Here is a 27,907-nt window from a genome sequence, read left to right as displayed (position 1 = left end):
AATAACTCTTTTATTTAATTTATATATATTATATAATTTATATAATATATTAAATTCAATTCAGGTTCGGGTTGGTCAGGTTGGTCATTGATTCTGCCCAAGCCCTCAAAAATTTACCCAAACCCGTTCAGATTACAAGATATAATTGCTCAAATTTTAAAAAAACTCAGACTGGGCTCGGATTGAGCCCGCCCGAGTTGCACCATAATAAAAACAGGCAAATATATTAAAAATAAAATAAAATACAAGAACAACAAAAGAAAAAAACCTATTAAAAACTATAAAAAGTTTCAAAAAATAGTCACGATTTGAGAAGATCACAGATATGCTTGCAGATATGGTTTGGACTCAAACCAATTGATTAAAGGTCTGTTTCAAGCACAAAATCGTACCCTCGCTGTCATCAAAGACGTCATCCAATGCCGTCGCTGCTCGAACTCCACCGCTGCTAGCGATGCATCAGAAGACTGAAGTTCAAGAAACTTACAACAACAAAAAAAAATTACTGGAGAAAAACTAAAAATCTATGTAGGAAACAGAGGGAACGTCACAAAACTCTACTCCTAACGTAAAAAGTTTTCTAATATGAACTTTTAAACTGCTCCCAAAAAATATAAACTTTTAAACAAACATGAATTTCTAATATACATTCTTTCTAATAATTTATATGTCAATAATTAATTTTTATTAAAAAATTTATATTTGAACAATAAAGAGGTAGAGACTCGTAACATGTTAAAATGGCCGCTATCGAAGTGTCTTTGGCTTCTACGCTTTTTACGACTTCATCATCGTCGTCTTCTTCTTCTTCTTCTTCTTCTTCTTCTTCTTCCTTCCTTTTCAGGAAATTGCGATCGACCCCTTTTCTGTGTCTCTCATTTGCAGTCAAACCCCTGTGTTCTCTCAGGGGAAATCGCATGGCTCATTCTCTCGCTCGTGCCACTCTCGGCCTCACTCACCCTGCTCAAATCGAACCCCCCAAGGTCCCCCCTTCTCTCTCTCTCTCTCTCTCTCTCTCTAAATCTTGTTCATTCTCTTGGGCTAAAATCCATTGATAATTGACTTCTGTTTCTGGGTATTTATTTTATGTACCAATGTGTCTAATGTCTTTGAAATTTTGAACTTTTATCATTGTGATTGATTGGTTTCAGCTGTTAGTCTTATTAATGCTTGATATTTACATAAGAAAAAATTCACTCTCTTACTAACCCAGTCTTGATACTTGTGGTAGTAACATAACTCGTAAGGCTATCTACAATCATGACTCAGATTTTTACACAAATCTGAGTAAAAGCTTCATTTGATGTGAACCATTCCAATGGCAAACAACAAATTTTTTTTGTCAAATTCTTATTAGCAAGAATGGCAATTTAATAAAAAATGAAGCAAATATAGCCTTTGGACATTTGACTCAAGATTTGAGTCTCTTTTCATTTGGGTAAAAATTTGAGTAAAAATGAATATGGTATGAGTTTGAGTTTTAGTCAAGAAATGGGAGAAGGGTTTGTGTGTGTGTGTGTGTTTATTTTTTAAACTCAAATTTAAGTTTAAGTCAACATTTGGGTAAGGATTGGAGATGCCCTAAGTTTCATCATTTGAACTGATTATTGTTTGTTTAATTGATATTTGTTTATGGGTCTTCCTCCATGAACCCACTATTTTTTCCCCTTTTCCTTATACATGTCACAAAGCTGCTATATATATATATATGTCTTTCAATTGATGTTGTTTTTGAACTAGATTATGTGGGTAAATGGAATACTAAATGTTTGTTTTTGTGCTTGTGAAAACTCTGAAAGATCTCTTTCTCTGCGAAATTGATTGATTTGGTGGAATGGAAAGGAGATATACTAGCAGTTGGTGTTACAGAGAAAGACATGGTCAAAGATGGAAACTTGAAATTCCAGAACTCAATCCTGAAGAAACTGGATTCCCATTTGGGTGGTTTGTTGGCTGAAGCTTCGTTGGAGGAGGATTTCACCGGAAAAGCTGGGCAGTCAACTGTTCTTAGGCTTGCGGGTCTTGGCTCGAAAAGGGTTGGGTTAATTGGGCTCGGACAATCCGCTTCAACTACATTGGCTTATCGTAGTCTTGGTGAGGCTGTTGCTGCAGCAGCAAAGGCTGCTCGGGCAAGGAATGTGGCCATTGTGCTTGCCTCTCCTGAGGGGCTCTCTGCTGAATCAAAACTTAATACTGCTTCAGCAATAGCATCTGGTATTTTTTTTTTTCTTTTCATTTTTGTTTTGTTTGTGCTCCAACAATGGCTAAAGTGTACTCCAACCATTTCATTAAAAGAAGGGAGAGGCAATTTTTTCCCCAAATCCTTCACTAAATTTTCAACAGTATTATTTTTACTTAAATTAAAAAAGGCAAATTACACTAACAATGCCTATAGTTTGGGACTTGTGTCACTTTTGTGCACGACTTTTCAATTATGATACATTTGACCATGAATTTTGAATCTAGTTCCAAATAAGGATAATTAAAGATGTTTCCTTTGCAAACGGTCTATTTCAAGGGCAAAGTTATCATACAACTTATTTTGTATTAGTTAACTTATATGTTGTTTGAAATGTAATCACCCTTTTCTAATGAATAATGTTGAAACTTTCTTGGTTATAAAGTTATGCTTGATTTGGTTTTCATAATCTATTTTCTGAGAACTTTTCTATGAAACTAAAAATTAAATTGGTGGAAAAAAAAAATTAAAACCACATTATTTTTATATAATTTTTTCTTTTGGGAGGGTAGAAATAATTTAATTTTTTTAAAAAATTTTTTATTTTCGTTAAATTAGTTTCTATTTTTTTTGAAGTCAAATATGTGACAACTATGATGTCAATATCAAACTAATCCATTAAATCAAAAAATCCAAAACTAAAAACATTTCATACATTAAACATATCGATTACACATTAAAAGCCTAATAACCATCCATTAAATGATAACCAGCTATTACATGATAACCGTCTAAAAATATCTGTTAACAACAAATACAACCATCTATTACATGATAACTATCCAAAAATATCAACAAAAATAACCACCTCTTACATGATCATCATCCAAACACATACTAAAAATTGATCTGGTAAAAAAATAAAAAATAAAAATGTAAAAGATTTATCATTTTTATATGATTTTATCTTTGGTGGGTAGAAATAATTTTTAAAAATTCAAAAATAATTTTTTGACATTTATTTTTATCAAATTAGTTTATATTTTATAAAATTGATGTCTTTGCCTTTGAAATGGAGCAACGGTTTCTTCAATTATCTTTATTTAGAATGAGATTCAAAATTTAGAGTCAAATGCATTATAATTGAAAGGTCAGGGACCAAAGTGACACAAGTCCTAAACTACACGGACCGTTAGTGTAATTCGCCCAATTAAAAAAGAGATAAAAGGATTGGAGATGATTTTATTTTCATAAAATATGGTTAAAACAAGTTTTTAGGATATGTTAGGAAATTTTCAAAAAGATCTTATATATAAGAAAAAAAAAAGAAAGATTTAGTATTGGAGGGTTCCATGTCAGATTCAGAACTGGCCTTTAACCAAAATTTCACTCAAATTTGATGAAAAAAAGGAGTTACCATTTCTTTCATCAATTCAAAATTGATAAATAAAGCGCTAAAAGTGAGCTCCAATCATTTCATCAAACTTGTATCAATTCAAGGGAGAGGCAAAATTTTCACCAATTAAGGTTGGACCAAATCCTTCACCAAATTTTTGACAATCATATTTTTACTCAAATTTGATTTCTTTTTTTTTCTTTTTTAATTTTTACAAATTTTTTTATTAAAAAAAATTAAGAATTGGAGATGATTTTCTTTCATAAGAAATGGTTAAAACTGATCTTTAGGATAAGTTTGGAATTTTTAAAAAAGATTTGGTGAGAAATAGAGAGTAAGGATTGATTTGTTCCTCACCAAATCAAGCTTTTGACCAATTTTTCACTCGGATTTGATGGAAAAAAAAAAAAAAAAGAACAAACAAACAAACAAAATGAGCAAGGACTAGAGATGCTTACATTGGTGGTGAATTTGGTGGTATGGCTTGCATGTTGCAGGAACTGTGCTGGGGACCTATGAGGATATTAGGTTTAAGTCAGAGTCAAAGAAACCGCCTTCAGCTCTCAAATCTGTGGATATTCTTGGTCTTGGAACTGGACCTGAGCTAGAAAAGAAGCTTAAATACGCGGAAGATGTTTGCTCTGCAATTATTTTTGGGAAAGAGCTGGTAAATTCACCCGCCAATGTGCTCACCCCTGGTTTGTATTCATCCTTATAATTGACTTGTTCTTTTTTCGGCTTTGTACTTTTCAACTTTAATCTTGAATGCCCCTTTATATTACACCTGAAATGCATGTTACATATACTCTTCTATTTCTCCCCCAAAACTAGTCTACATCGGCTATGACAAGGATAAGGGTATGAGTAATGTGTCCGACGGACACAATCTAGACACTTGGATCCTCTATTTTTTTACGACGTTTTAAGATGAAGAAACCCACATTTGCTAGTTAAGAAATATTTCTAGCATCTCACATGGATGAGAGATAGAAATTTCGTATTTTTCCTAAATCATATTTAATTTCAAGAATATTTCTACGTAATTTTCAACATCATATCTAAGAATATTATACGATATGTTTTGTGCAATATATGTGTCCATGATGCGTCTCTGTATCAACCCCCATATCCAACTTTTGGATACATATCTCAATATTCTAATATTTAGGATTATAAAGGTCTGACGCTTGGACATGCTCCTGCACCCAATACTTTTTGTAAAAAATATATTGATATAGAGAAAGGAGAGAATAAATTGTATGTATTATTGATTGATATATATTGATGTGTTACAAGATTGATTATATTCTGTATATTACAATTCCTATATATAGAGGAGAAGATGGTAGTGGAGTGTGTGATAGTGGAGGTGGTAGGTGTGGAGAAAGATAGTGGAGGTAGTAGGAGTGTGTGATAGTGGAGGTGGTAAGTGTGGAGAAAGATAGTGGAGGTAGTAGGTGAGTGGTAAATTCTGGTAAATTCTAACAGCCCCCCGCAAACTCAAGGAGGAGAGAAACTAACCAACTTGAGTTTGGAGAGAGTAACAAAACAAGAAAATACATAAAAATAAAAAAGGATAGGAGACACTGTATGGTCGTGTCAGACCGTTGGTGAAGACACTGTATGGGGTGTCATAACGTTGTAGAGGACACTGTATGGTGGTGTCAGACCGATGTAGAAGACAGTTTATGGGGTCATGTCGGACCGTTGTAGAAGACAGTTTATGGGGTCATGTCGGACCGTTGTAGAAGACAGTTTATGGGGTCATGTCGGACCGTTTGTAGAAGACAGTTTATGGGGTCATGTCGGACCGTTGTAGAAGACAGTTTATGGGGTCATGTCGGACCGTTGTAGAAGACAATGTTGTGACAGTTTACGGAGTCTTGCTGGACCCTTGTAGAAACTAACCGGAATCTATGTCGGGACAGTTTACAGAGTCTTGTCGGACCCTTGTAGAAACTAACCGGAATCAATGTCGGGACAGTTTACAGAGTCTTGTCGGACCCATAAAGGAGCTAACCGGAATCAATGTCGGGACAGTTTACAGAGTCTTGTCGGACCCATAAAGGAGCTAACCGGAATCAATGTCGGGACAGTTTACAGAGTCTTGTCGGACCCTTAAAAAGTTGCACCCTCAAAAGGTGTGCCCAATTTATCAAAAGGCGTGCCATCAAAAGGCGTGCCATCAAAAGGCGTGTCCACTTTATCAAAAAATGTGCCATGAAAAGGCGTGCCAGTTTGTCGGGCGGCAAGAGGCGCGCGATACGCGTGGCTGCCGCGGCTATTTAACCAAGACGAAGGCTGAGGCTGAGGCATACCATTCTGAAACCTCTGAAACCAACCCTTCGCTGAAAAACTCTGCCTCTGCGGAGAGAGAAACTGTGGAACACTTTGTTGCCATTCTGTCACCAACCCTTCCGAACATTACCAGTCTGAAATTGCTATTTCGCTGAAACACTTAGCAACCCAAAAACATGGCCTCTTCTTCCCGTCCAGTTACCCAGAACCTGCTCACGCTCTTTCCAGAACTGAACGAGCCCACAAGAGAAATAACTGGTGCGGTGGCCAGTGAACCGCAACCAAACACCTCTGGTTTTGCTCCATTGAACTTTCCGATGCGGTCGGTGGAGCAAAAAATGGCGATGCAAACTGATATTGAGGCTAATCAGTATACTCTGAAGTCATGCGTGGAAACCATGACGGCGGTCACAAACTTGTCGCACCGGCTGCAGAGCAGGACAAATGAGGTGCAACAGTTAAACTCCCAGCTGGCTCTGCTCCAACGCATGTATAAGGATGCGCGAGCAGAGATAAGTGTGCTGAAGGCAGAAAACAAGGAGCTGAAGCGGAAGGCCACCGTGATGTTCCGATTCGGAGGTCCGCCATATGCTGCAGTGGAGGAGCAGGGAATAGTGATCGTGCCCAGTGGAGTGGGAAACACGGAGGCAACACCGTCAAGGGCCGCCCAGGACGGAGGCAAGAAGAAAAGACCGGCGGAATAGGCGAAGAAGTGAGGTCGGTGGGTGGCCGTCTTGGTGTTGTGTTTTGGTTTGTTGTTGTTGTTGTTGGTTTTTTTTTTTTTTTTTGGTGTAAAATTGTGATCGGGGTTGATCCCTAATATAAATAAAACAAAGTTGTTGTGCAAATCTGTATTGTTGGTTTTTTTTTTTTTGTTTTTTTTGTTAATATATATATATAGGAAAAAACGAAAATGATAAATACGGGGATAAGAAGAAAAAGAAAAATAACTTGTCAAAAGGTTGAGGGACATGCCATGTGGGTGGATGTTTTTTTTTTTTTTTTTTTTTTTGATTACGAAAAAAGGAAGATAAAATAAAATAAATAAAAGGAAAGTGGGGTGCAAAAGGTGATTAAAAGAAATAAATAAAGAAAGAGGGTGATGATGGATATGGGTATAGATGTAATAAAGGAATGAAAAGAAAGAAATAAATAAAGAAAGAAAAGAAGAAAAGAAAATGGGTTTGGACTATGTGCTGCTGTGTGTGTCCCCTCCATGTGCTGTCTCCTCCTGTCATCATACGAAATGGTGGGAAAGTTGACAAATTGGTGGGTGTCATTTATAATAATGGAAATAAAGGTGAGGTAGTGGATGTGTTTGGGAACTGCGTGGAAAGAGAGTGCAGAAATTTAGTGGTCGCCTATTCAGATATTAGAATACGAACCACTAGTTCTCACAACATCAAAAGACCAACAGTGGCCTCTCATTCATTTGCAGCTGCATCCTCTGATGGAGTGTTCTCTCCTTCACCATCTGACGGACCACAAGGCGATTTCCGGTATCGGGTTTGCTGTTGTGTTGGCTGCAGTTTAGGTTGAAGTGCCTTGAGTGGTCCTTTGGGCTTCTCTCCACCTTGCTTCCCCAGAGCCCAATCAGCAGAGTCAAAGTAAGCACGTTCATGGTCCTTACAAATAAGTGGTGGTTTCTTGGGCCCATACTTGCTCTTAACAGCTTCCTCCTCCTGTTGGGGTGATGGCATGGCCTTTTCAGAGTCCTCTGGGACATCTTCATCCACACCTTCATGCTCTTTGACATCTTCCTCCTTGCCTGACATAGTGTTCTTGCATCAATCCAATGTACAGCAGCGGTAAAAACAAGCTCTCGAGAGAAAGGAGAGAGAGCTTAGAGATCTCTTCTTGCAGAGTTACGGCTGTGGAGAGTGGAAGGTATGTGTAGAAAATAAGCGGAATAGATTGAGGTCCGGCGGACGGCTAAGGTGAGGTTGCCGCCCGCCGGTGAAGCGAAAAATACTAGGTTCTAAACCTGCTCTGATACCATGTAAAAAATATATTGATATAGAGAAAGGAGAGAATAAATTGTATGTATTATTGATTGATATATATTGATGTGTTACAAGATTGATTATATTCTGTATATTACAATTCCTATATATAGAGGAGAAGATGGTAGTGGAGTGTGTGATAGTGGAGGTGGTAGGTGTGGAGAAAGATAGTGGAGGTAGTAGGAGTGTGTGATAGTGGAGGTGGTAGGTGTGGAGAAAGATAGTGGAGGTAGTAGGTGAGTGGTAAATTCTGGTAAATTCTAACACTTTTGATTCTTGTACCTGAGTCCATGTAACATAGTTCTCTATGTTACCTTTCATCTCTATGTTGGTATCTTAGAGGGCCTTAATTTTCTGTTCTTCCTTTATTGTTTTTGTTAATGTTTGCTGCAGAGTAAGATAACCCTTGTTATATTTGGATAACTCTTATTTCTCAGGGGTATTAGCTGAAGAGGCTTCAAAAATTGCCTCCATGTACAGCGATGTTCTTTCTGCAACGATTTTGAATGTAGACCAGTGCAAAGAACTGAAAATGGGTTCCTACCTTGGTGTAGCTGCCGCTTCCGCAAATCCTCCTCATTTCATCCATTTATGTTACAAGCCATCAAGTGGGCCTGTTAAAGCCAAGTTAGCTTTGGTGGGAAAAGGGTTGACTTTTGACAGGTGATTTATATAGTTTCTAAATTAAGATAAATTTCTAGTTTGATCCATTTGTTCAACAAAGAGAGCAAGGTTCTCCTTAGAATCAGAATGTGGAGTGAACCTTATATACAAATTATGGAATGTTTATTCACTTGAGGTTCTTTATTGCCTCATTGTTGTCAAATCACAAATTGAATTGTTAATTGATTTAAAATAGTGTGTAAAAATGAAATAAATATCAATATAACTAAGTTGTATATATGTATATATTTACATATAAAACCATGTATATCAATATAATTAATTGTTCTCCTTTCTATTTTGAAAAAAAAACGCCATTTCATGCATTATTCAAACAAAACTAAATCATAGTGAATCACAATTGAACTATAAGATTCACTCAATTTAAAATTCAATAGCATGAATCAAATTGTTTTGGTTGAAACTTGTATCAAATAGTATGAATCTAATCATGAATTGTAAGATTATAATAACCATAAGATGTCTCTCCCTTTCCAATAGGTGTTCTTAATTTCTGCTTCTGCCCTCTCTAGATGTGCATAGTTTACTAAATATTTGTCTTATATAATTGTAGTGGTGGCTACAACATCAAGACAGGACCTGGCTGTTCAATTGAGTTCATGAAATTTGATATGGGAGGTTCAGCAGCAGTTCTGGGTACAGCGAAAGCTCTTGGTCAAATTAAACCTGCAGGAGTAGAGGTCAATAATTTCATAGTTATTGTGCTTGATATTGTCATTACATTGACCTGCTTTGAAAATATCTTAATCAGTTCAGTTGCATGCGTTTACTCTTTTCCTTTTGCCCCCTATTTTTTTTCCTTGACTTTCATTTTCCAAGCATCTAATGGCTTATATTCAGTTTTGACTGACTTAGTAAAGCTTGCAGGTTCATTTCATTGTTGCAGCTTGTGAAAATATGATAAGTGGAACGGGTATGAGGCCTGGAGACATTGTCACAGCTTCAAATGGAAAGACAATTGAGGTATTTTTGTGTTATATGATTTTTTCTTCTGTGAATCTGTTTTAAGTTTGTGTCGAGAAATATTTTTCTGACAAATGTTGATGCAAGTACTCAAGGAAAGCTAACTTCTGCATAAAGTCTTGAATTATAATCCTTCCGTTAATACATATGCTAGTGCAATATTTCCAAAACCACTGCTTCGACTTCTAAATAATTCATTTTTCTAACAAATCCATCATTTTAGAGTTGTTGAATATTTTTTTCCCAAGTATATATATATATATATATTTAATCAACAACAAAAGATTTTATTGAGGCACAAAGCCAAAATCAACCTGAAATGAGGATGAGGCATCCTCTACAAAGAAAATAAAAAATAAATAAGAAAAAAACAGTAAGAACGAAACAAAACAAAACCATACTAGACCACAACACGGCCACACTACATATCACACACTGACACCCAATCTGCAGCAATAAAAAAAAGTAGAATCCCTCTAAAAAGAGGATTTCCCAGGTATACACATCAAAATCTTACGATTAACAATTCGATTCGTGATTTGATTCGCAATTTAGGCAAAATCGATACAAATCTATAGGTGAATCTATTTTAGAAGTGAATTTATGGTGAATCGTACGATTCACAATTGATCCATGATTTGATTAATATTTTACGATTCATACAATTCTTGAAACTATCGTATCTGACATATTTCGATTTTTTTTTTCGCCCTCTTTTTAGTGAAAATGGCATAATACTACTTTTAATAATGTTTAATACGAAAATAACCAATATATATGCATGATTCGTTGTTATTTTGGTGATAAGATAGTTTTTAATACGATCTAATCAGATTCAGTTAGACCTAACATATTTTTAGCCTTCTCATTTTGTTCCTTAAAAAAAATCATAGATTCATAACATATCTTCTAAAGATAAGGTTAAAGTAATTTGCACCATGAAATAGCTATTGCTATTTTATTGAAATAAATATGCTTCAATATTTACATGGGTGAGCTCAACTAAACCTAATAGTTCCACAAGTTTTTTTTTAAATAAACTTTTTGAACAATAAGCATACATACTTTTAAAGTGTTTTTAAATCTTAAAATAAAGGATTCCAATGAATTCTTTCTTATTATATGTATGCTTATTGTCCAAATATTAACATTGTTGTGAAGTTATTGTTACTTGAAAATTGAGAGTTTGTCTTTTTTTACTTGCCTTATTAAGAATGGATGATAAGAAATATCTGAAAAGGAAAAATATAAGATGGTGATCTTACATAAGAATCCATGTTAACTTCTTATCTATTAGACCACATGATTATCATTCAAAACAACATTTTCATTGATTTAAGTGTCAATAAGATATATTTAACATTTAAGTGTGTAGATATATTATTCTAAGTAATTTAGAAAAAGTGACTGAGAATCTTTACAATTCATGATTTGATTCGATTTGTGATTCAATACAAGACCATTTTAATTCACTATTCGAATACTGATTTTACAGCTGTGTATATTATAAAAATAGGCACCAAGGGGGTGCAGCCCGTATACAAAGGAAAGCCTCAAACAACTAAAAATCAACTATAAATGAAAAACCTATTTGAAGTTTCTACAAAAACCAAAAATTAGTCCGAGGGCTCAACCACACCTGAGAACCAATTGTAAACAATAGATAAGAGCTTCCTCTTTGGTCTAGAAATAGTTTGTTTACAACCGATTAATATTAATTGTCTCTTTTTTATCTATGGTCAAAATCTTCCCATGTGACGCCTTCCTCACAAAAAAGGCCACCTTGAAGGGGCGGCCTTGGTTGGTCTCCTACACCTCTCTCCATGGAAAGGATCTCCTTCCATTCCCTAACAATACCTCATAAAAGCAAAACTGCCATTTTTGGAGTTCAACCATGTGATAGCATCCCCAATATCCCCTATGTGAGGAAAAGCATAAAGGCACTCTAGAGGCAAGAAGCTCTACCATCTTTCTTACCTCTATTCAATCAAATCTCTTTTAAGACCAATATTCCAGAAAATCCCATCACCGTCAACCTGAAGATAGTCATTAACAACCACTTCCCTATTTGAGGCAATATGACCAATATCAGGAAGGCTGACTTGAGAACCTCCTACCCACACCAAATGTGATTTCAAAATTTCACGTGCTCACCACTGCCCACCACATATTAGATATGCCTCGAGAAGGAGTCCCAACCAACAAATATAGCTTCTCAAATCCCAACACCATATTTAAAAAGTACCGAGGAAGTTTGCATCGCGATCTCTCACAATTTTGGTAAACTCGTTCCACTCTCCTTTTATTAATTTATTTATTGATGAAGTAGGATTTATATTTTTTTTTATTAAAAAAAAAAAAAATCAAAAGGTGGTCTACCTTGTGGTCTCCGTTTCGGTAGCCGTGCAAAAGAAAAAACATAGAAGAAATTATCTAAGCACTGCTTGTTGATCCCCAGGTATATCATTGCTTGTTAAATTTTTTTTTGGTCACATTTAGTTTCATTTAAAAAAAAAAAAAAGAATTTATGTTGCATATGTATTTGTTATTGTGGTCGTTTGGTTAGTATTGATTCTGATTAAGATATGTTGTTTGATAATATTTTTTAATCTGAATTTGATTTACTTGCATACCCTCACACATTTGACATCATGATAAATAATGGTGATAATAATAATGAGGAAAATCAAATTCAAGTGGCCCAACGTGTTCGGACATTGTGTGATTATTTGCATCCACAAGGAGTAGCGCTCCCGCTTGTATTAATTTTTCTATATATGCAAGTAATTTTAATTTTAAACCGGGTATGATTGCATTACTTTCTAGATTACATGGACTTGAATCTGAAATCCCTAACTTGCACATAAAAGTACTTGACAAAATTTCTGCTACTTTTCTTGACCAAACCTGTAGTGAGGAGAGGAAAAGGCTGAAACTATTTCCCTTTTCTCTTAAAGAAAAGGCGAAAACATGGTTAAACTCATTGAGATCTAGATCAATAAGCACTTGCCAAGAGATGCAAATTGACTTTTTAGAGAATTTTTTCCCAATACACATAACAAATTCTTTGAGAAGGCAAATCATGAATTTTTCTCAGCTAATAGGTCAAAATATGCAAAAGTCTCATCAGGATATTTGTTCAAAAATTCACCGTTACACATATCTCTACAAATTGATGCATTTGAGGAGTCAAACTTCCACAAAAAAAAAAACCAATAACTCAACAAGATTCATAGTGTCATGATGATTTAAGTGCAAGATTAGCTACTATGAACAGAATTTTAGAGGCCATGGAACTCAGGAAAGTTAATGAAATGATTGAAATCACAATTGTGGCTAAAACAGAAAATGTTTGTGGAATATGTGAGATCATGGGCCACCCAACACATGAGTATCCAACTATTCCAGTTTTCAAAGAAGTGTTGCATGATCAAGCAAATGCCATAAACACTTCTAAAAAGCCTACTTCATCCCCCTATATTGAGACTTACAATCCAGGATGGAGAAATCACTTAAATTTTAGTTGGAGGAATGATAATACTGCAACACTCTCACCTTCTCAAGGGCCTACAAATTTTGTTTCCTATGCCCCTCCACCTTGGTAGACCCTTGAGGACACGTTGCAACAATTCATGCAAGGCCAGACAGTAATTTATAATCAGACATCTTAGGCTGTCAATGATATTAAGAACACTCTCACCAAATTGACCTCTTCATTGGGCATTCAAGAAAATGGTAGATTTCTTGCTCTGTCTTTACCCAACCCATAAGGTCAATATGGTGTGAGTGATTCTTTTTCTTTTGACACTTAGCTTGAGCATGTCAAATGAGTTACTACTCTTCCCAATGGAAAAGTTAGTGATAAAACCATACCTATGAAGGCCCCAAAGCCTAAGAATGTTTCAAAATCATATAGTGGCAATGACCTTGACAAGCCCGAGCTAAGTGAAATGAGATGTCCAATTCCTGCTACTTTTCCTCAAAGGTTGCAGCCTCAGAAATTGAACCAAAATGCAGAAAATTTTGTACTCTTTAAACAAGTCAAAATCTACATACCCTTGTTGGATGCGATAAACCAAATCTCGTCATGTGCTAAATTTTTGAAAGACTTGTGTATAGTCAAGAGAAAACTTAGAAGAAAGGATTTTTGATGAAACAAGGGAGTGCCATTATTTGGCTTAAGCTTGTAGGTTTAGAGAAGAGAAAGAGTTAGGGATTGAGTTAGACCTCATCCCCTTTTGTACTGATAATAATAAGTAATTACAGGAGTGCCATAAGGCATAATTTATGAGTCAGCCCATTACATCAATCAAGAAAGTAAAATTAGAATAAAATGCAACTAATATTAAATATTATTCCCTATTCTAACACTCTCCCTCAAGCTGGTGCAAAAATATCTCTCATGCCTAGCTTGTTGAGAATGCTATGAAATGGTTTGCTCCCTAATCCCTTGGTGAGAACATCCGCTAGTTGGTCTCTAGTCTTCACAAATGGAATACATATGGTACCATTAGTGAGTTTTTCCTTGATGAAGTGCCTATCAATCTCCACATGCTTAGTTGTATCATGTTGAACTGGATTATGAGCTATGTTGATTGCTGCCTTGTTGTCACAGTATAGTCTTATGGAGTCGGTCCGATGGATCCCCAAATCACCTAACAATAATTTAATCCATAGCAACTCACACACATCCTGAGCTATAGACTTGAATTCTGCCTTGGTACTAGATCTAGCAACCACATTCTGTTTCTTACTTCGCCATGTGACTAAGGTTGCCACCAACAAATGTGCAATATTCGGAAGTTGATCGTCTATCAGTGACTGATCCAGCCCAATCTGTATCAGTAAATGCCTCCACACTAAGATGGTCATGTTTTGAGAAATAGAGACCCTTCCCAGGAGAAGACTTCAGGTATCTCAGGATTCTCATAACTGCCTCTAAGTGGGAAGTTCTAGGAGCATGCATAAACTGGCTAACCATGCTCACAGCAATGGCAATGTCTGGTCGTGCATGGGATAAGTATATGAGCTTGTCCACTAGTTGCTGGTATTTGCCTTTGTCCACTGGTGCTCCCTCTTGATCCTCACTTAGTTTCTGGCATGGTCCTAGAGGTGTATCGCATGGTCTACCTCCAAGCAGTCCAGTTTCTTTTAGCAAATCAAGTACATACTTTCTCTGACATATGAAGATGCCATCCTTGCTCCTAGCTACTTCAATACCCAAGAAATACTTTAAACTATTCAAATCTTTGATTTCAAATTCCTTGGCTAAGTATTCCTTTAACCGAGGGATCTCCTCAACGTCATCCCCTGTCAAAACAATATCATCAATATAAACAATAAGAGTTGTAATCTTACCCTGTAAGGAATGTTTCACAAACAAGGTGTGATCAGCCTGACTCTGCTTGAACCCATATTTCAACATAGCTTGAGCAAACCTTTCAAACCAAGCCTTAGGAGACTGCTTTAGTCCGTAAAGTGACTTTCGGAGCCTGCATACTTTTCCTTTGGACTTAGCATCCGTAAAACCAGGGGGAATATCCATATAGACCTCTTCTGCTAGGTCTCCATGAAGGAGGGCATTCTTGACATCAAACTGATGAAGTGGCCAATCCAAATTTGCAGCAAGAGAGAGTAAGATTCTCGCAGAGTTCATCTTAGCAACCGGTGCAAACGTCTCCTGGTAATCTATCCCATAAGTCTGAGTGAAGTCCTTAGCAACCAATTTTGCTTTATACCGTTCTATAGAACCATCTGCTTTGTGTTTTACCGTGTACACCCACTTACACCAAACTGGATGTTTGCCTCTAGGTAACTCCACTAACTCCCAAGTGCCACTTTTGCTGAGAGCTCTCATCTCTTCAATCATGGCATGCTTCCATTCAGGAATAACGAGAGCATCCTGAAAACTGGTAGGTAGACTCACAGAAGACACTTTAGACAGAAAGACTTTATATGACAGAGACAGATTAGCATAAGAGACATGATTAGTAAGAGGATGCTGAGTACATGACCTAACCCCTTTCCTATTAGCAATGGGAACATCAAGATTTGAAAAATCAGGAATTGAAGCACTAGAATCAGAATTACTTGGACTCTCAGGAGAGGGGGTTGACTCTGGACACTCATCCGAAGAAGAAGTTGGCAGTAGAGACGGGAAAGTAGGCTCTTGCATCCAAGTGACTTGTTGTCTGTCCTTTTCCCTGATATAAACTTTGCCTGCATCCGTTTCCCCAACACCTGCTGGCTCATCACCCTCTATTAGTGCAACCCCTGGCGGAAGTGGAACATGAATCTCTTCACACCAAGGCTCCCCTTGAAGGGAGGACTGTGATACCGGAGAGGTCGGAAAATAAGGCTGAGACTCAAAGAAAGTGACATCCATTGAGACAAACCATTTGCGAGTGGGAGGATGATAACACTTATAACCTTTTTTGGTGACAGAATAACCTAAGAAGACACTTAAGAGACCGAGGATCTAATTTACCACGCGTGGGTGAATGATTATGGACAAAGCAAACACAGCCAAAGGTCTTAGGAGAAAAAGAGAACCCAGAAAAGGTAGACCCAAACAAAACTTGGAGAGGTGTTTGTTTGTGAAGAACCTGGGTAGGAAGACGATTAATCAAATAAGCGACAGTGAGAACCGCTTCCCCTCAATAGGATCGAGGAACCCTCATCTCAAAGGATAGACAACGAGCGACATCGAGGAGATGGCTATTTTTGCGTTCTGCAACACCATTTTGTTGAGGGGTATTAGTGCATGAAGTCTGGTGAATAATGCCATGAGTGGAAAAGTACATGGCATGACCAGAGTCAATATATTCCCCCCCATTATCAGAACGTAGAATTTTGACAACCGCCCCAAACTGAGTACAAACCGCTTTATGGAAGTTTTGAAACACAGAAAAAATCTCACTTTTATCTTTCATCAAATAGACCCAAGTAGCCCTGGAACAATTATCTACGAAGGTAACAAACCATTTGTGACCGGTTAAAGACACAAAACGGGAAGGACCCCATACATCAGAATGAATCAAAGAAAACAGAACTAAACTTTTATTAATAGAAGGAGCAAAAGAGGCTCTGTGTTGTTTGCCAAGTTAACAAGACTCACATTGAAAATCGGACACATTATTTTGCTTAAAAACAGAGGGAAATAAATGCTTAAGTAATAAAAAAGAGGGATGTCCTAAGTGACGGTGCCATAGCCAAATGTCTTCCTTGGTGGATGGTAACTGAATAGATGAATGAGCCAGCTTGTCGGGCTGATCCAGAATGTAGAGCCCATGTTCCTCTCTACCACTGCCAATCCTCTTCCTCGTGATAAGGTCTTGAAAAAGACAATGATCAGGAAAAATGTCGCGCTACAATTTAAATCATGGGTAATACAATTCAAAAATAAAAGATTAACACTGAAATTGGGAACATGGAGAACAGAAGACAAAGGAAGGGAAAAGGTGGCATGAATTAAACCTTTCCCTGACACAGACGAAATGGTATCATTTGCAATACGCATTTTTTCCTGACCTGAGGAGGGGTTATACTCTGAAAATAAATTAGAAGAGCCAGACATATGGTCGGAAGCACCAGAATCAATAATCCATGGGACAGTCATATGAGAGAGCAATGCATATGGGGAGGAAGCCAAGTTACCTGAATTGGCAAAGGAAGAAGAGGATGCACCTGTAGCAGAAGTGGAGGCTCGACGGTCTAGCAAGTGGCGAAGAGCAATCTCAAAATCCGAGGCAGATAACCTTGAAACATCAACAGTAGAAGAGAACCGGAGATGAAGATAATGGCTCAACAGTGTCTGAAAGATGTGCCCGTGCATTGGCCCCTTGGCCTCTAGACTGACCAGACTGACCTCCTCGAATACCAGGACGGTTTCCTCGGCCACCAGAGGGGTTGCCATGCAACTTCTAACAAGTCTCTCGTGTGTGGCGAGGTCTACGACAATAATCACAGTAAAGATTATCCTTCTCAGAGGAAGGACGAGAACCAGGAGTCACACGGTTGCCATCGCGAGGAGGTGCAAAAACCAAGGCCGAGCGATCAGTAGTAGCAGAAGGAAGCATCGCAGAGCGGCGACTCTCCTTATTCTGCACAAAAGCAAAGGCTTCCTAGAGAGAAGGAAGCACATCCATGCTAAGTACCCTGCTCTGAACCGGATCATACTCCACATTTAGGCCTTCCAAGAACTTGAAGACCTGCTCTTGTGCCACAAACTTCCGGTAACCAACAGAATCAGTGGGACAGATAGGTTTGTAATCTTGAAGGTGATCAAGTTGCTTCCATCCATTGCTAAGGAAGGTAAAATACTGAAGAATAGTCATCTCACCTTGTACCGACCTTTCAATGGAGCGACGTTATTCAAAAGCTTGAGAGAAGTTCCCCTTTCGGGAGTAAGTAGTAGCTACAGCCTCCCAAATATCCTGGGCAGTGTCCATAGACAAGTAGCCATCTCCAATCTCAGGGACCATAGAGTGGATCAACCAACCCATGATGAGGGAGTTGGTGACCTCCCACTAATCATAACTCGGGTCCACAGTGCTGGGTGCCTGTATCCTGCTATCGATATACCTCATCTTCTCTCTGCTCTTCAGAAAATAGTCAAACTCTGCGACCACGCTAGATAGTTCTGACCATTGAATAGAGAGGTGGTGATTTTAAGGCTAGGGTTGGGATTATCAGTCATAGTAGTAGGTATAATGCAATTCTCACTTCTAGGTGTCTGAGAAGTAGTGGACACATTGGTGGAATCTGCCATGGAGACTGTGATAACCCTGTTCCGTATTATGCTAATTGGTCATTATTATGAGTATGATTATGTGTTTGATATGATTTTGTGTGCCATTTATATGAATATATTTGGTTTTGAATTTCTATCTGTTCACCGTAGGAAAATCTATTTGATTATCTGTTTCGGAATTTAAATTGAGGGCCTTATCGGCCACAGAAGCCGAAATTGACTACGCCATTGTGATTAGCGTAATTTTTAGAGCCTACGGTGAAATTTAATTGAAAATTGATTCGGATCAAATTAATTAGATTAAATTAATGGGTTAGTGCTCAATTATTTAAATATTAATGAAATGTGTTGAGAGAGGGCTTGTATAAGGGACTCTACTACACTTTAATTTCATTTGTTTGAGCTCAAAGCTGAGAATCACTCTAAAGAGAGGGAGTGAGGGTCGGTTAGAGAGAGAGAGAGAGCTCAAGTTGATGAATTGCTCAAGAAACTTGAATAAATTGAAGACCAACTCAAGATTTGATCATAAATTGGGAAGATTGAGCTTCTTGGTGAGTAATTGGTTAGGAATTCATGAGTTTAATATTGTAATTTTGTGAATTTAAAGTTGATTGATGATCAAGAACAAGAATTGTGTTATAAGTGATGAAATTGAAGCTAATGTGTACATGCATGCATAGAATTACCATGATTTGGCATAATCAAACATGTATTAAGTTGAATATGGGAATATGAGCATTGAAACATACATGCAAGTATAGTTTTGTTGATTTTCATGATTATGAGCATCATTGGTGCTATTTGGAAGGGAATTAAGGTAAAAAATTTACATGCATGTTTGGTTGTTGGAAATATGGAGCTTACATGAGATTTGAAGGCATGAGTTTGAATTATACAAAAGAAGTGTTGAATAATTTGAGAATGTGATCATGATTTTGAGCAATTAACCTCATCTTGCTTGTATACTCATGATATATGATGTGTTTGCATGTTTTGGAACCAAAATTATGAGTTTTGAACCTTTGGAGGTCGAGTTTGAACTTGAAGAACAATTCTGGATTTTCCAGAATTTGGCATGTCCGCTCGAGCGGGAAATGCGAGCTTCCAGAACTTTTTGCAGACATGATGTCCGCTCGAGTGGGGAAGTTCACGCTTGAGCGGGGAGCTATGTAGAATGACCTTCAGCTCAAGCATCCGAGTTCACGCTCGAGCGTAGAAACGAGGCAACTAGCACTTTTGCAGACTTAATGGGTCCGCTCGAGCGAGCAAGTCCACGCTCGAGCGGGGACCCCTGTTTCTGAAATTTTGTAGATGTGTTCTGTGTTTCATTTTCCGTTCTCTTTCACTTCTAAGTACTCTTAGGCATGCATTAAGCATTGTAAATGAGTTAAAAGGATAAGAATGAAGCCTAAAGAGGAATATGTGAATTAAGAACGGATTGAATTGTTTGTGACCCATTGTGTAGAGATGGCAATTTAAACCCGGCCCGATGGGGACCCGACCCCCCGACCCCGATTAACACGGTGTTTCCCCGAAAAATACCCCCGACGGGCCGGGGACGGTATTAAAAAAAAAATCTCCGCTCATTTTCGGGCCGGGGACGGTGATAAGTGGTTCGGCCCCGGCCCCGGCCCCGTTCCTCGTTGTTTCTCCTCGCCTCCCTCTCCATCTCTCATTTCAAATCTAATATAATACACTCATCTAATATAATATAATATTATATTATATCTATACTCTGTGTTGACTAGAAGGGACAGAACCAACTACTTTCTATACTCAACATAAATAATAATAAACCTAATATAATATAATATTATATCTGTACTCATATAATATATACTCCCCTCTCTCTCTCTATTATCTCAGAACTCATCTCACAATCCGAAAACCAGAACACACCTCTCATCTCCCTCATTTCAGATCTCTCTCTCTCCCATCTCAAATCCTTTCTCTCCTCACACACGGCTTCATTTCGCGTGAGAAAAATAAGGAGAGAGACAGAAGAGCCGATCTCACAGTGCCCCTCCTCTGCCGATCTCACAGCGCCGCTCCTCCACCGCTCTCCTCTGTCGTCATGCCGATCTCCTTCGCTGCCTTCCTCCGCGATCTCCTCCGCCGCCCGACCTTTCCGCCTCTCTTTCTCTGTGTTATATACACACACACACACACACATATATATATATATATTAGATTGCAGCTAGATCTATCTCTCTTTCTACTTAGATCTACCTCTCTTTACTCAGATTTGTGTGTTGTTGATGTTGTTTGATGATATTGTTGTTGATGATGTTGTTTGAATAGTTGTTGCTATTTTTTTTTTTTTTTGATCCGGGGAATTTTCGGGGTCGGGGAAACCCGATCCCTGTTAGGGGACAGGGATGGGGATGGTAATAGGTTCCCCGTCGGGGATCGGGGCCGGGGCCGGGGCCGGGGACATTTTTATCATCGGGGATTTGGGACGGGGAGGGTGATCCCCGGCCCCGCCCCGCCCCGTTGCCATTCCTACCATTGTGTTCATGGAATGTGTAGGGTCGAGCTCCAGGGCAAATCATCCAGCTGATCACTATGAGTAATATCTTAATAAAGATATCTGAAGTATGTTATTTGTTCAATTGCTTACTTCTATGTAAGTCTTATAAGTTCGTTAATGTGAATGGTGGACGAATGTTTGCTGTGCCATATGATGGGCCAAAGGCCAGTCTGACATGAATGAAAGAACGAATGGGCCAGAGGCCAGTCTGACGCGAATGAAAGAATGAATGGGCCAAAGGCCAGTCTGACATGAATGAAAGAATGAATGGGCCAGAGGCCAGTCTGACGCGAATAAAAGAAGAATGGGCCAGAGGCCAGTTTGACATGAATGAAATAATGAATAGGCTAGAGGCCAGTCTGACATGAATGGAAGAATGAATGGGCCAAAGGTCGTTTGACATGAACGGATTGGGCCTGAGGCCGTCTGATGTGTTTGAACCCGCAGTTAATTGATATATATATATACTAGACAGAAATGTGAATTGGGCCCAAGGCCGTTGGTGCATGTTGTTCTAAATACTGTTCGTGTATTTTCTGTATTTGATATTATTCACTGGGCTTTTGCTCACGCTCATTCATGTGTGTGTAGGTGAGCCAAGGGAGGTCCAAACCCAGCCTCAGTGAAGTTTGTGAGAACAGCCAAGGTTTTGAAGAGTCAGCTATAAGTCTCACGCACGAGACTTGTTTTCGCCTTTTGCTAGTTTGCTATATTTTGTCATATTGGCGAGAACTTTGGTTTACGGTTGTATATAGTTTTGATTGGCTGACCTAGACTTGAATGATCCTGTATGTACAGAACTTTGTGTTAGTACATATTTTGATGTGAGTTATTAACATATATATGTATGGGTTGTTATGACGTGTCATATAAGCACAGCTCTAAGGACAAAGTTTTAAATTTGCTTCCGTTTGGCCCCTTTACTCTGATGAGTTATGTGTTATTTGATTTGAGGCCGTAGGTAATCTCGTGATTACTAGCCAGTTCTGTCCTTAACCCATGGGGCGCGGGTTCGGGTCATGACAGAGACACTACTACCCAACCCACAACAAAAAACTAGCACTAATCACAAACCCGAAAGATGATAGAGGGATACAAGCACAATGACCACAAAGAATATGAAATAATTAAAAAAGCATAATTGTACTCTTTTTTTTTTTCTTTTTTTTTTTTTTAGAGGTAATACATAAGGAGAACAGGGCCAAGAGACAATGCTGAACAACCCTTACGTCTTGCCCAGCAACACCGACGACCCTTAAAGAGGCAGTTGAATGGCACCCAACCAACAAGGAGGCTGGGTGTCGAGAGGAAGACCCTCGACAGGGCCTGGAGAAGCTTGTCGAGGGAAAGGGAAGCAGAAAAAAAAACCTAGCGACGCTGGTGAGGAGGTGAAAAAAGGTTGTCAGTGCTAGTGCTGTGGTGTAGTGGGACTGTCGGCGCTGGTGGAGTGGTGTAGGAGGGCTGTCGGCTCTGATGGGGTGATGTAGAGAGGGTGTCGACTGGTCTAGGTGAGTTACAAGGTTGTTTCGGGTGCTGGGGAGGCAAATACAAACAGTAGTGACGGCTGGGCTAGGGAGCTAGGGCATGGCTCTGATACCATGTAGGTTAAGAGAAGAGAAAGAGTTAGGGATTGAGTTAGACCTCATCCCCTTTTATATTGATAATAATAAGTAATTACAGGAGTGCCATAAGGCATAATTTATGGGTCAGCCCATTACATCAATCAAGAAAGTAAAATAAGAATAAAATGCAACTAATATTAAATATTATTCCCTATTCTAACAAAGCTCTCCTATACACAATTGTCCATAAACCGAATAAGGCAAAGAGATTCACACTAGCCCCAAGGTTGAGTAGAGATCGCTTTATCCTATGGGTTGGGAAATGAGCCAAGGTGCATCATCAAATGCTGACTTTAAAAGACCATTTATTATATCTCCTACCACAACTCTCTAATGCAATTATTAGAGAATGAGATGACCTGAGGCAAATTGGCATGAAGCCTCTCCAGTCACAGTACTAGTATATTTCTTGCAGTGAAGTGTTGGGGATGTCAGTTTTGTCTTTGTTGTTTTGTGCAAGATTAATATGTTCATTAACAATAAGCATAATGGAATTTCCATTTTGGCTTTGAATGTCATATTTGAGATTTGATTACTTGTAAGTGACTCTTGTTGGTGATTATGAGGTGTTAGCGTATTAGAGTCTTGGTTAGTATTGTGTCATTACTGATGAGGGTACTCTTGTCATGCAATGTCTATTATTATTTTTAATATAAATACTATGAGGTAAAGGTAAGGCCTAGTTAGCTAACCTAAACCTATTCGTTTAATTCTCTCTTCTTTTGTTCATACTATACACTTTAACTTGAGGTAATGTGTAGCAATAACTTTTCTTCTATGTGGGCGTGCTATTGTTTACTGGTGCGAATACCTTACCATAGAGAGAGAATGAAACTTTAGAGGGTGTTGGAAATGGAATCACCTTTATTTTTTCATCTTACGTGTATAAATCTATGGAGGCTTAAAGCATGGAAAGAGAAGAATATTGAGGCAAGTGGAAATATAGAGAGAAACATGGTAGAGTAGATTATTTTTACCAAAGAGGTTAAGGATGGGTTTGGTAGTTGGCGACTCTCGCCCTTGTGAGTCTTGTGAAGAAGATAATGCAACAACGATAGGCAAGAAGTCACTTTCTAATCATACTTCCAAGTGGATCCCTAAATAATCAGTTTAAACGATTCAAATTTACATGGTAGATTAGAATATTTTTACCAAAGAGGTTGAGGACGGGGTTTGGTAGTTGGCAACTCTCGCCCTTGTGAGTCTTGTGAAGAAGATAATGCAGCAATGATAGGCAAGAAATCACTCTCTAATCATACTTCCAAGTGGACCCCTAAATAATCAGTTTAAATGACTCAAAAATTTTCTATCACCATCTAATTTCGTTGGATATGCTGTCCTTGTATCACTAACAGAATAAGTTTTACAGATTCTTATTGTCATATTTTCTTAATTCTCATAGAGTACTTGCTGCATTATGAACTTCTATTTAGGAATTAATTTATTAATGGAAAGATTTGATAATGTATTGCAGGTCAACAACACAGATGCTGAAGGCAGACTTACACTTGCGGATGCTCTGGTATATGCCTGTAACCAAGGTGTAGAGAAGGTACTATCTAAATTCAGTACCATATTTACATATATATTCTCTATTGCTTTAAGGGGAAGGCGGGATGGTTTGGAGGCTAAGAATGCAGACACTTCTAAGAAGGTGCTGTATTGTAATTAGACACCGACACTACTTGACATTCATTGGATACTTCTCAGCCACATGTCATACTATTTTTAAAATTTTTCGAGACTCAGACATGCTTAAGAAGACAGGCAAAGAACACATGTTTCTATTGCTTCGACGCACATGAAACACATTCAACTTTGAATATCAACTTGGAATTCAATGATAAAAGAAAAATAATGTAAATTTATGTGCATTCTCTACCTCTAGACTTAAAAAATTATTAAATTTGAATTAAATATTCAAATAAATGACATATAATCATTGTTTATCCTTATATATGGCATATAATGAATATATATATAATAATAAAAAAAACGCTCAATTAGTGCACATTAATGTGTGTTTGGAAGGAGAAAGATTGAGTATACACCTAACCTTTAGCATAATGCGCAAAGTGGTGGTCTCAAGACTTGAACCTATGACCTCCAGGTTATTAGGTCAAGTCTTAACCATTGAACCAATTTTCATCCCTATATAATGAATATATATAACTATATATTTTGCGTGTGTCCCTCAACTATCGTGTTATACATTTTTTGAAAATTTGTATCACTGTGTTCCTGTTGTGTCCTGGGCCCGTGCTCGCGTGCGTGCTTCTTAGCTTGGAAGTCAGGCCATTTAAGAATTTTATATTTCACAAAACACAGTGGTTCATTTTTATCACCCTTTTTCTAAGCATTTGTTCAATCTTTAAAATGTCCAGTTTTTAATTTCAGAGCTGTGCTGACACTATGTTCAATTGTTTTGCAGATAGTTGATCTAGCAACATTAACTGGGGCATGTGTGGTTGCTCTTGGGCCCTCAATTGCAGGTATCTGCATTTACAAAATTTCTTCATTGATTTGGAATAATGAATTAATGCCCCTGCTAAGAATCAGTTTAGTTTTGAGAATTATGCTGGAATATATTGTGACCTCATCAGGAAAAAACCAAAGATGATCATCAGTAGGAGTACAAATGAATGTTATGGACTGTTAAAAAAATGATGTATGTTTTAGAAGAAAACGTATGATATCATTATGTAATTTTTTGGAGTTGAATTGGATTATCGGACCCCTGTAGATGGGATAGCCACGAATAATTTGCACAATTACTCGAGGATAAATTACACAAGTAGTTCCCAAAGTATGCATTCTGTTACAATTTAGACCCAAAGTATGCGATTTGTTACACTTTAGGTCCCTAGCATCAACATCATTCAAAATCAGCAACAGGAGGAGGGGTAACAAAACAAAAAAAAAAAAAAAACAACAAAAAAATTAAAAGATTTAAGATGAAAATTTAAGAAAGTGCATATCTCGGAGATTAAAATAAAACGAATTGCATATTTAAATAACCAAATGCTGAAAATGCATACTTTGAGACCATGTGTGTATTTGGTCATTCAGTTTTTGTTGAGGTTTCATGTGAAAAATACATCTCCTCTTGTTACTAATTTTGAATAGCAGTGACGACATAGACTAAGTGTAACAGATTTCATGGTTTGGGGACCAAAGTGGAACTAAAAGATTAGGGACTAGAGTGTGACAGAACATATACTTTTGGGACCATTGGTGTAATTAACACATTACTTAATGGACTTGGGGAATTTTATTGGAATAGTGTCTCAGGGACAAGAATTGAACTTTTTTGGGTTCTCTTTTGGGATTATTTTTAGCTGGTCAATGCCCCATTGATATGATAACTTACATGTGGCATTCACACTCATTGACAGAAATGGCAAACAATTCTAAAACTTTTGAGTCTTCATCTGACCATCTTTTCTTGATCGATATCTTATGTTTAATAAACAGGTGTCTTTACGCCTAGTGACGACCTTGCAAAGGAGGTACTTGCAGCTTCAGAGGTTGCTGGGGAAAAGCTTTGGAGGATGCCTTTGGAGGAAAGTTATTGGGAGTCCATGAAATCCGGAGTTGCTGATATGGTCAACACTGGTGGTCGTCAAGGTGGTGCCATCACTGCAGCCCTTTTCTTGAAACAGGTACAGGGTCTTATCCATCTATCTGCGTGCTTTTACTATTTGAGTCATAATGGTTTTGATTTGCAAGAAAATCCTATAGCAGAGCTTCATGAAAAAGGACAAGACCCATAGTTCAAAGGTGTTGCAGTGTCACATCTTTATTATTGAACACTCAAACTCGTGGTCAATTGGGCATAATGTCATGACCCTGAACTATAATCCTATTTAGTACTTCATGGTAAATTACAAATTACTCCCTCTGTCCCATTTTGTTAGTCCTTTTTCCCATTTTAGGATGTCCCAAAATGTTAGTCCTATTTGAAAAGTAAAGTAAAAAATATTTAGCTTTCCAAAAGTACCCTTTTTAAATAGTTAGAAATATATTAAAAATTGAAAAACAGAAGGGCATTATTGGAATAATTGCTCTAAAATTTGAATTCAAATGCAATGATTATATGTCCCCTAAAAAAGCTAGAATTTCTAAAAGGACTATTAAAATGAGACGGAGGGTGTAGATGCAAATATCTAATTATATTGTGTAATGGCTTACATGACTCGCATGCTACACACTACATTGCATCAAGACAATTTACTTGTTTCCTATACGTAGTGTGGTTAGAAGTTGAGATTTTTGGAGGGGTTTGGCGGGGAAGGAAAGGGCGATAAGGGTAATATTTTTTGTAATTTATCAATTGCTTGATTCTTGATGGGTTTTCTTGCAAGTTTCAACATATTTTAGTTCTTGTTGTGTGCATAAATCTGTTTCTGTTGTCAAATATCTTTGATGCAAAATGTACTCGTGGAGAAACTAAATTGAGAATATTTGTTCTGCCTGAATTTAAGGCTGCAACCGGTTCACAAAATCCCAATGCCATTTTATTTTTTAACTTTATCAATCACTTGGAGACCGCATAAAAGTTGTAGCACTCTGATGCTTGTTTGCTAAGAAGTGTAGACACGCTACACGACATGGGTATAACACAAGCACAATGATGCAACAATTTTAAAAAAATAGAGGACATAAAACATTGGAAACATGCTCTAAATATCTAGTTTTATTTATTATTTATATGTATATATATTTCATTCAAGATATAAAACAATTGAACATAAATACTAATTCTTAAAGTCTTATAAAGGAGGTGGGTTTAATTAGATGATGTGCCTACCTTGAAGATGATGTGTCTACCTTGTTTTTCTTTTACCATTGAATCCCAAATTATTTTCATGTGTCTAAACAGTGGGCATGTGTATCACCAAGTGTCTGATGCGAGCCTAGGACTAAAGAACTTTAAAAAATAATATGTTTGGATGTGTGTTTGACGCGTGTCAGGAAGTGTCCAACAACTGTCGCTGTGCAACACGTGTCCGATATAGACACATCATCTTCTTAAAAGTGTTCGAGTATCTTATGTTCATGCAAAGTTTTTCTTGGTTTGTAGTAGCCTAAGAAAATTTGACATTGTGACCTTTTTTTTTTTTTGCAGTTTGTTAGTGAGAAGGTTCAATGGATGCACATTGACATGGCTGGCCCCGTCGCAAGTGATAAAAAGAGACTTGCAACAGGATTCGGCATTTCAACTCTGGTTGAATGGGTTATGAAAAACTCTTCTTGATTACAGTGTAAAATTTACAGTTGAGTGGCAAAACGACATCCCAACAGATGGACATGACCAAAGGAGAATCTTAATTGTGTGTGTGGGGGGGGGGGGGTTTGTTTGGTGCAGTGAGATCGTGAATTATTCAAATAAAAACCATTATGAATGAAATGTAACGATGAGCTCAGTTGTTCAGAGTTTGCTTCAGTGAATTATGATTATTTGATGTTCCTTTTCCTTA

The 27,907-nt window shown here is 37.6% G+C and overlaps 2 protein-coding genes across 2 annotated transcripts; one reads left to right on the top strand and one right to left on the bottom strand.

The window, feature by feature from the left end:
- The first annotated feature begins 471 nt into the window (after nucleotides 1-471).
- LOC114272236 (leucine aminopeptidase 1) lies at nucleotides 472-27,907 on the top strand. Its single transcript, XM_082924809.1, has 10 exons — nucleotides 472-983; nucleotides 1,800-2,214; nucleotides 4,073-4,273; nucleotides 8,314-8,539; nucleotides 9,114-9,240; nucleotides 9,428-9,523; nucleotides 23,902-23,979; nucleotides 24,859-24,919; nucleotides 25,902-26,089; nucleotides 27,556-27,907. The coding sequence occupies exons 1-10, from the start codon at nucleotides 741-743 to the stop codon at nucleotides 27,682-27,684; spliced, it is 1,764 nt and encodes a 587-aa protein (XP_082780935.1). The 5' UTR covers nucleotides 472-740; the 3' UTR covers nucleotides 27,685-27,907.
- On the bottom strand, nucleotides 6,013-7,938 carry LOC145824616 (uncharacterized). The gene has a single exon (XM_082924806.1). It carries the CDS (start codon nucleotides 7,646-7,648, stop codon nucleotides 7,298-7,300), a length of 351 nt encoding a protein of 116 aa, XP_082780932.1. The 5' UTR covers nucleotides 7,649-7,938; the 3' UTR covers nucleotides 6,013-7,297.

Source organism: Camellia sinensis, chromosome 4, assembly GCF_055761805.1.
Source record: "Camellia sinensis isolate YWXY chromosome 4, ASM5576180v1, whole genome shotgun sequence".
NCBI classification, from domain to species: Eukaryota; Viridiplantae; Streptophyta; class Magnoliopsida; order Ericales; family Theaceae; genus Camellia; species Camellia sinensis.
Note: the sequence above shows the minus strand (reverse complement) of the source record. Positions and strands in the feature narration are given on the sequence as shown.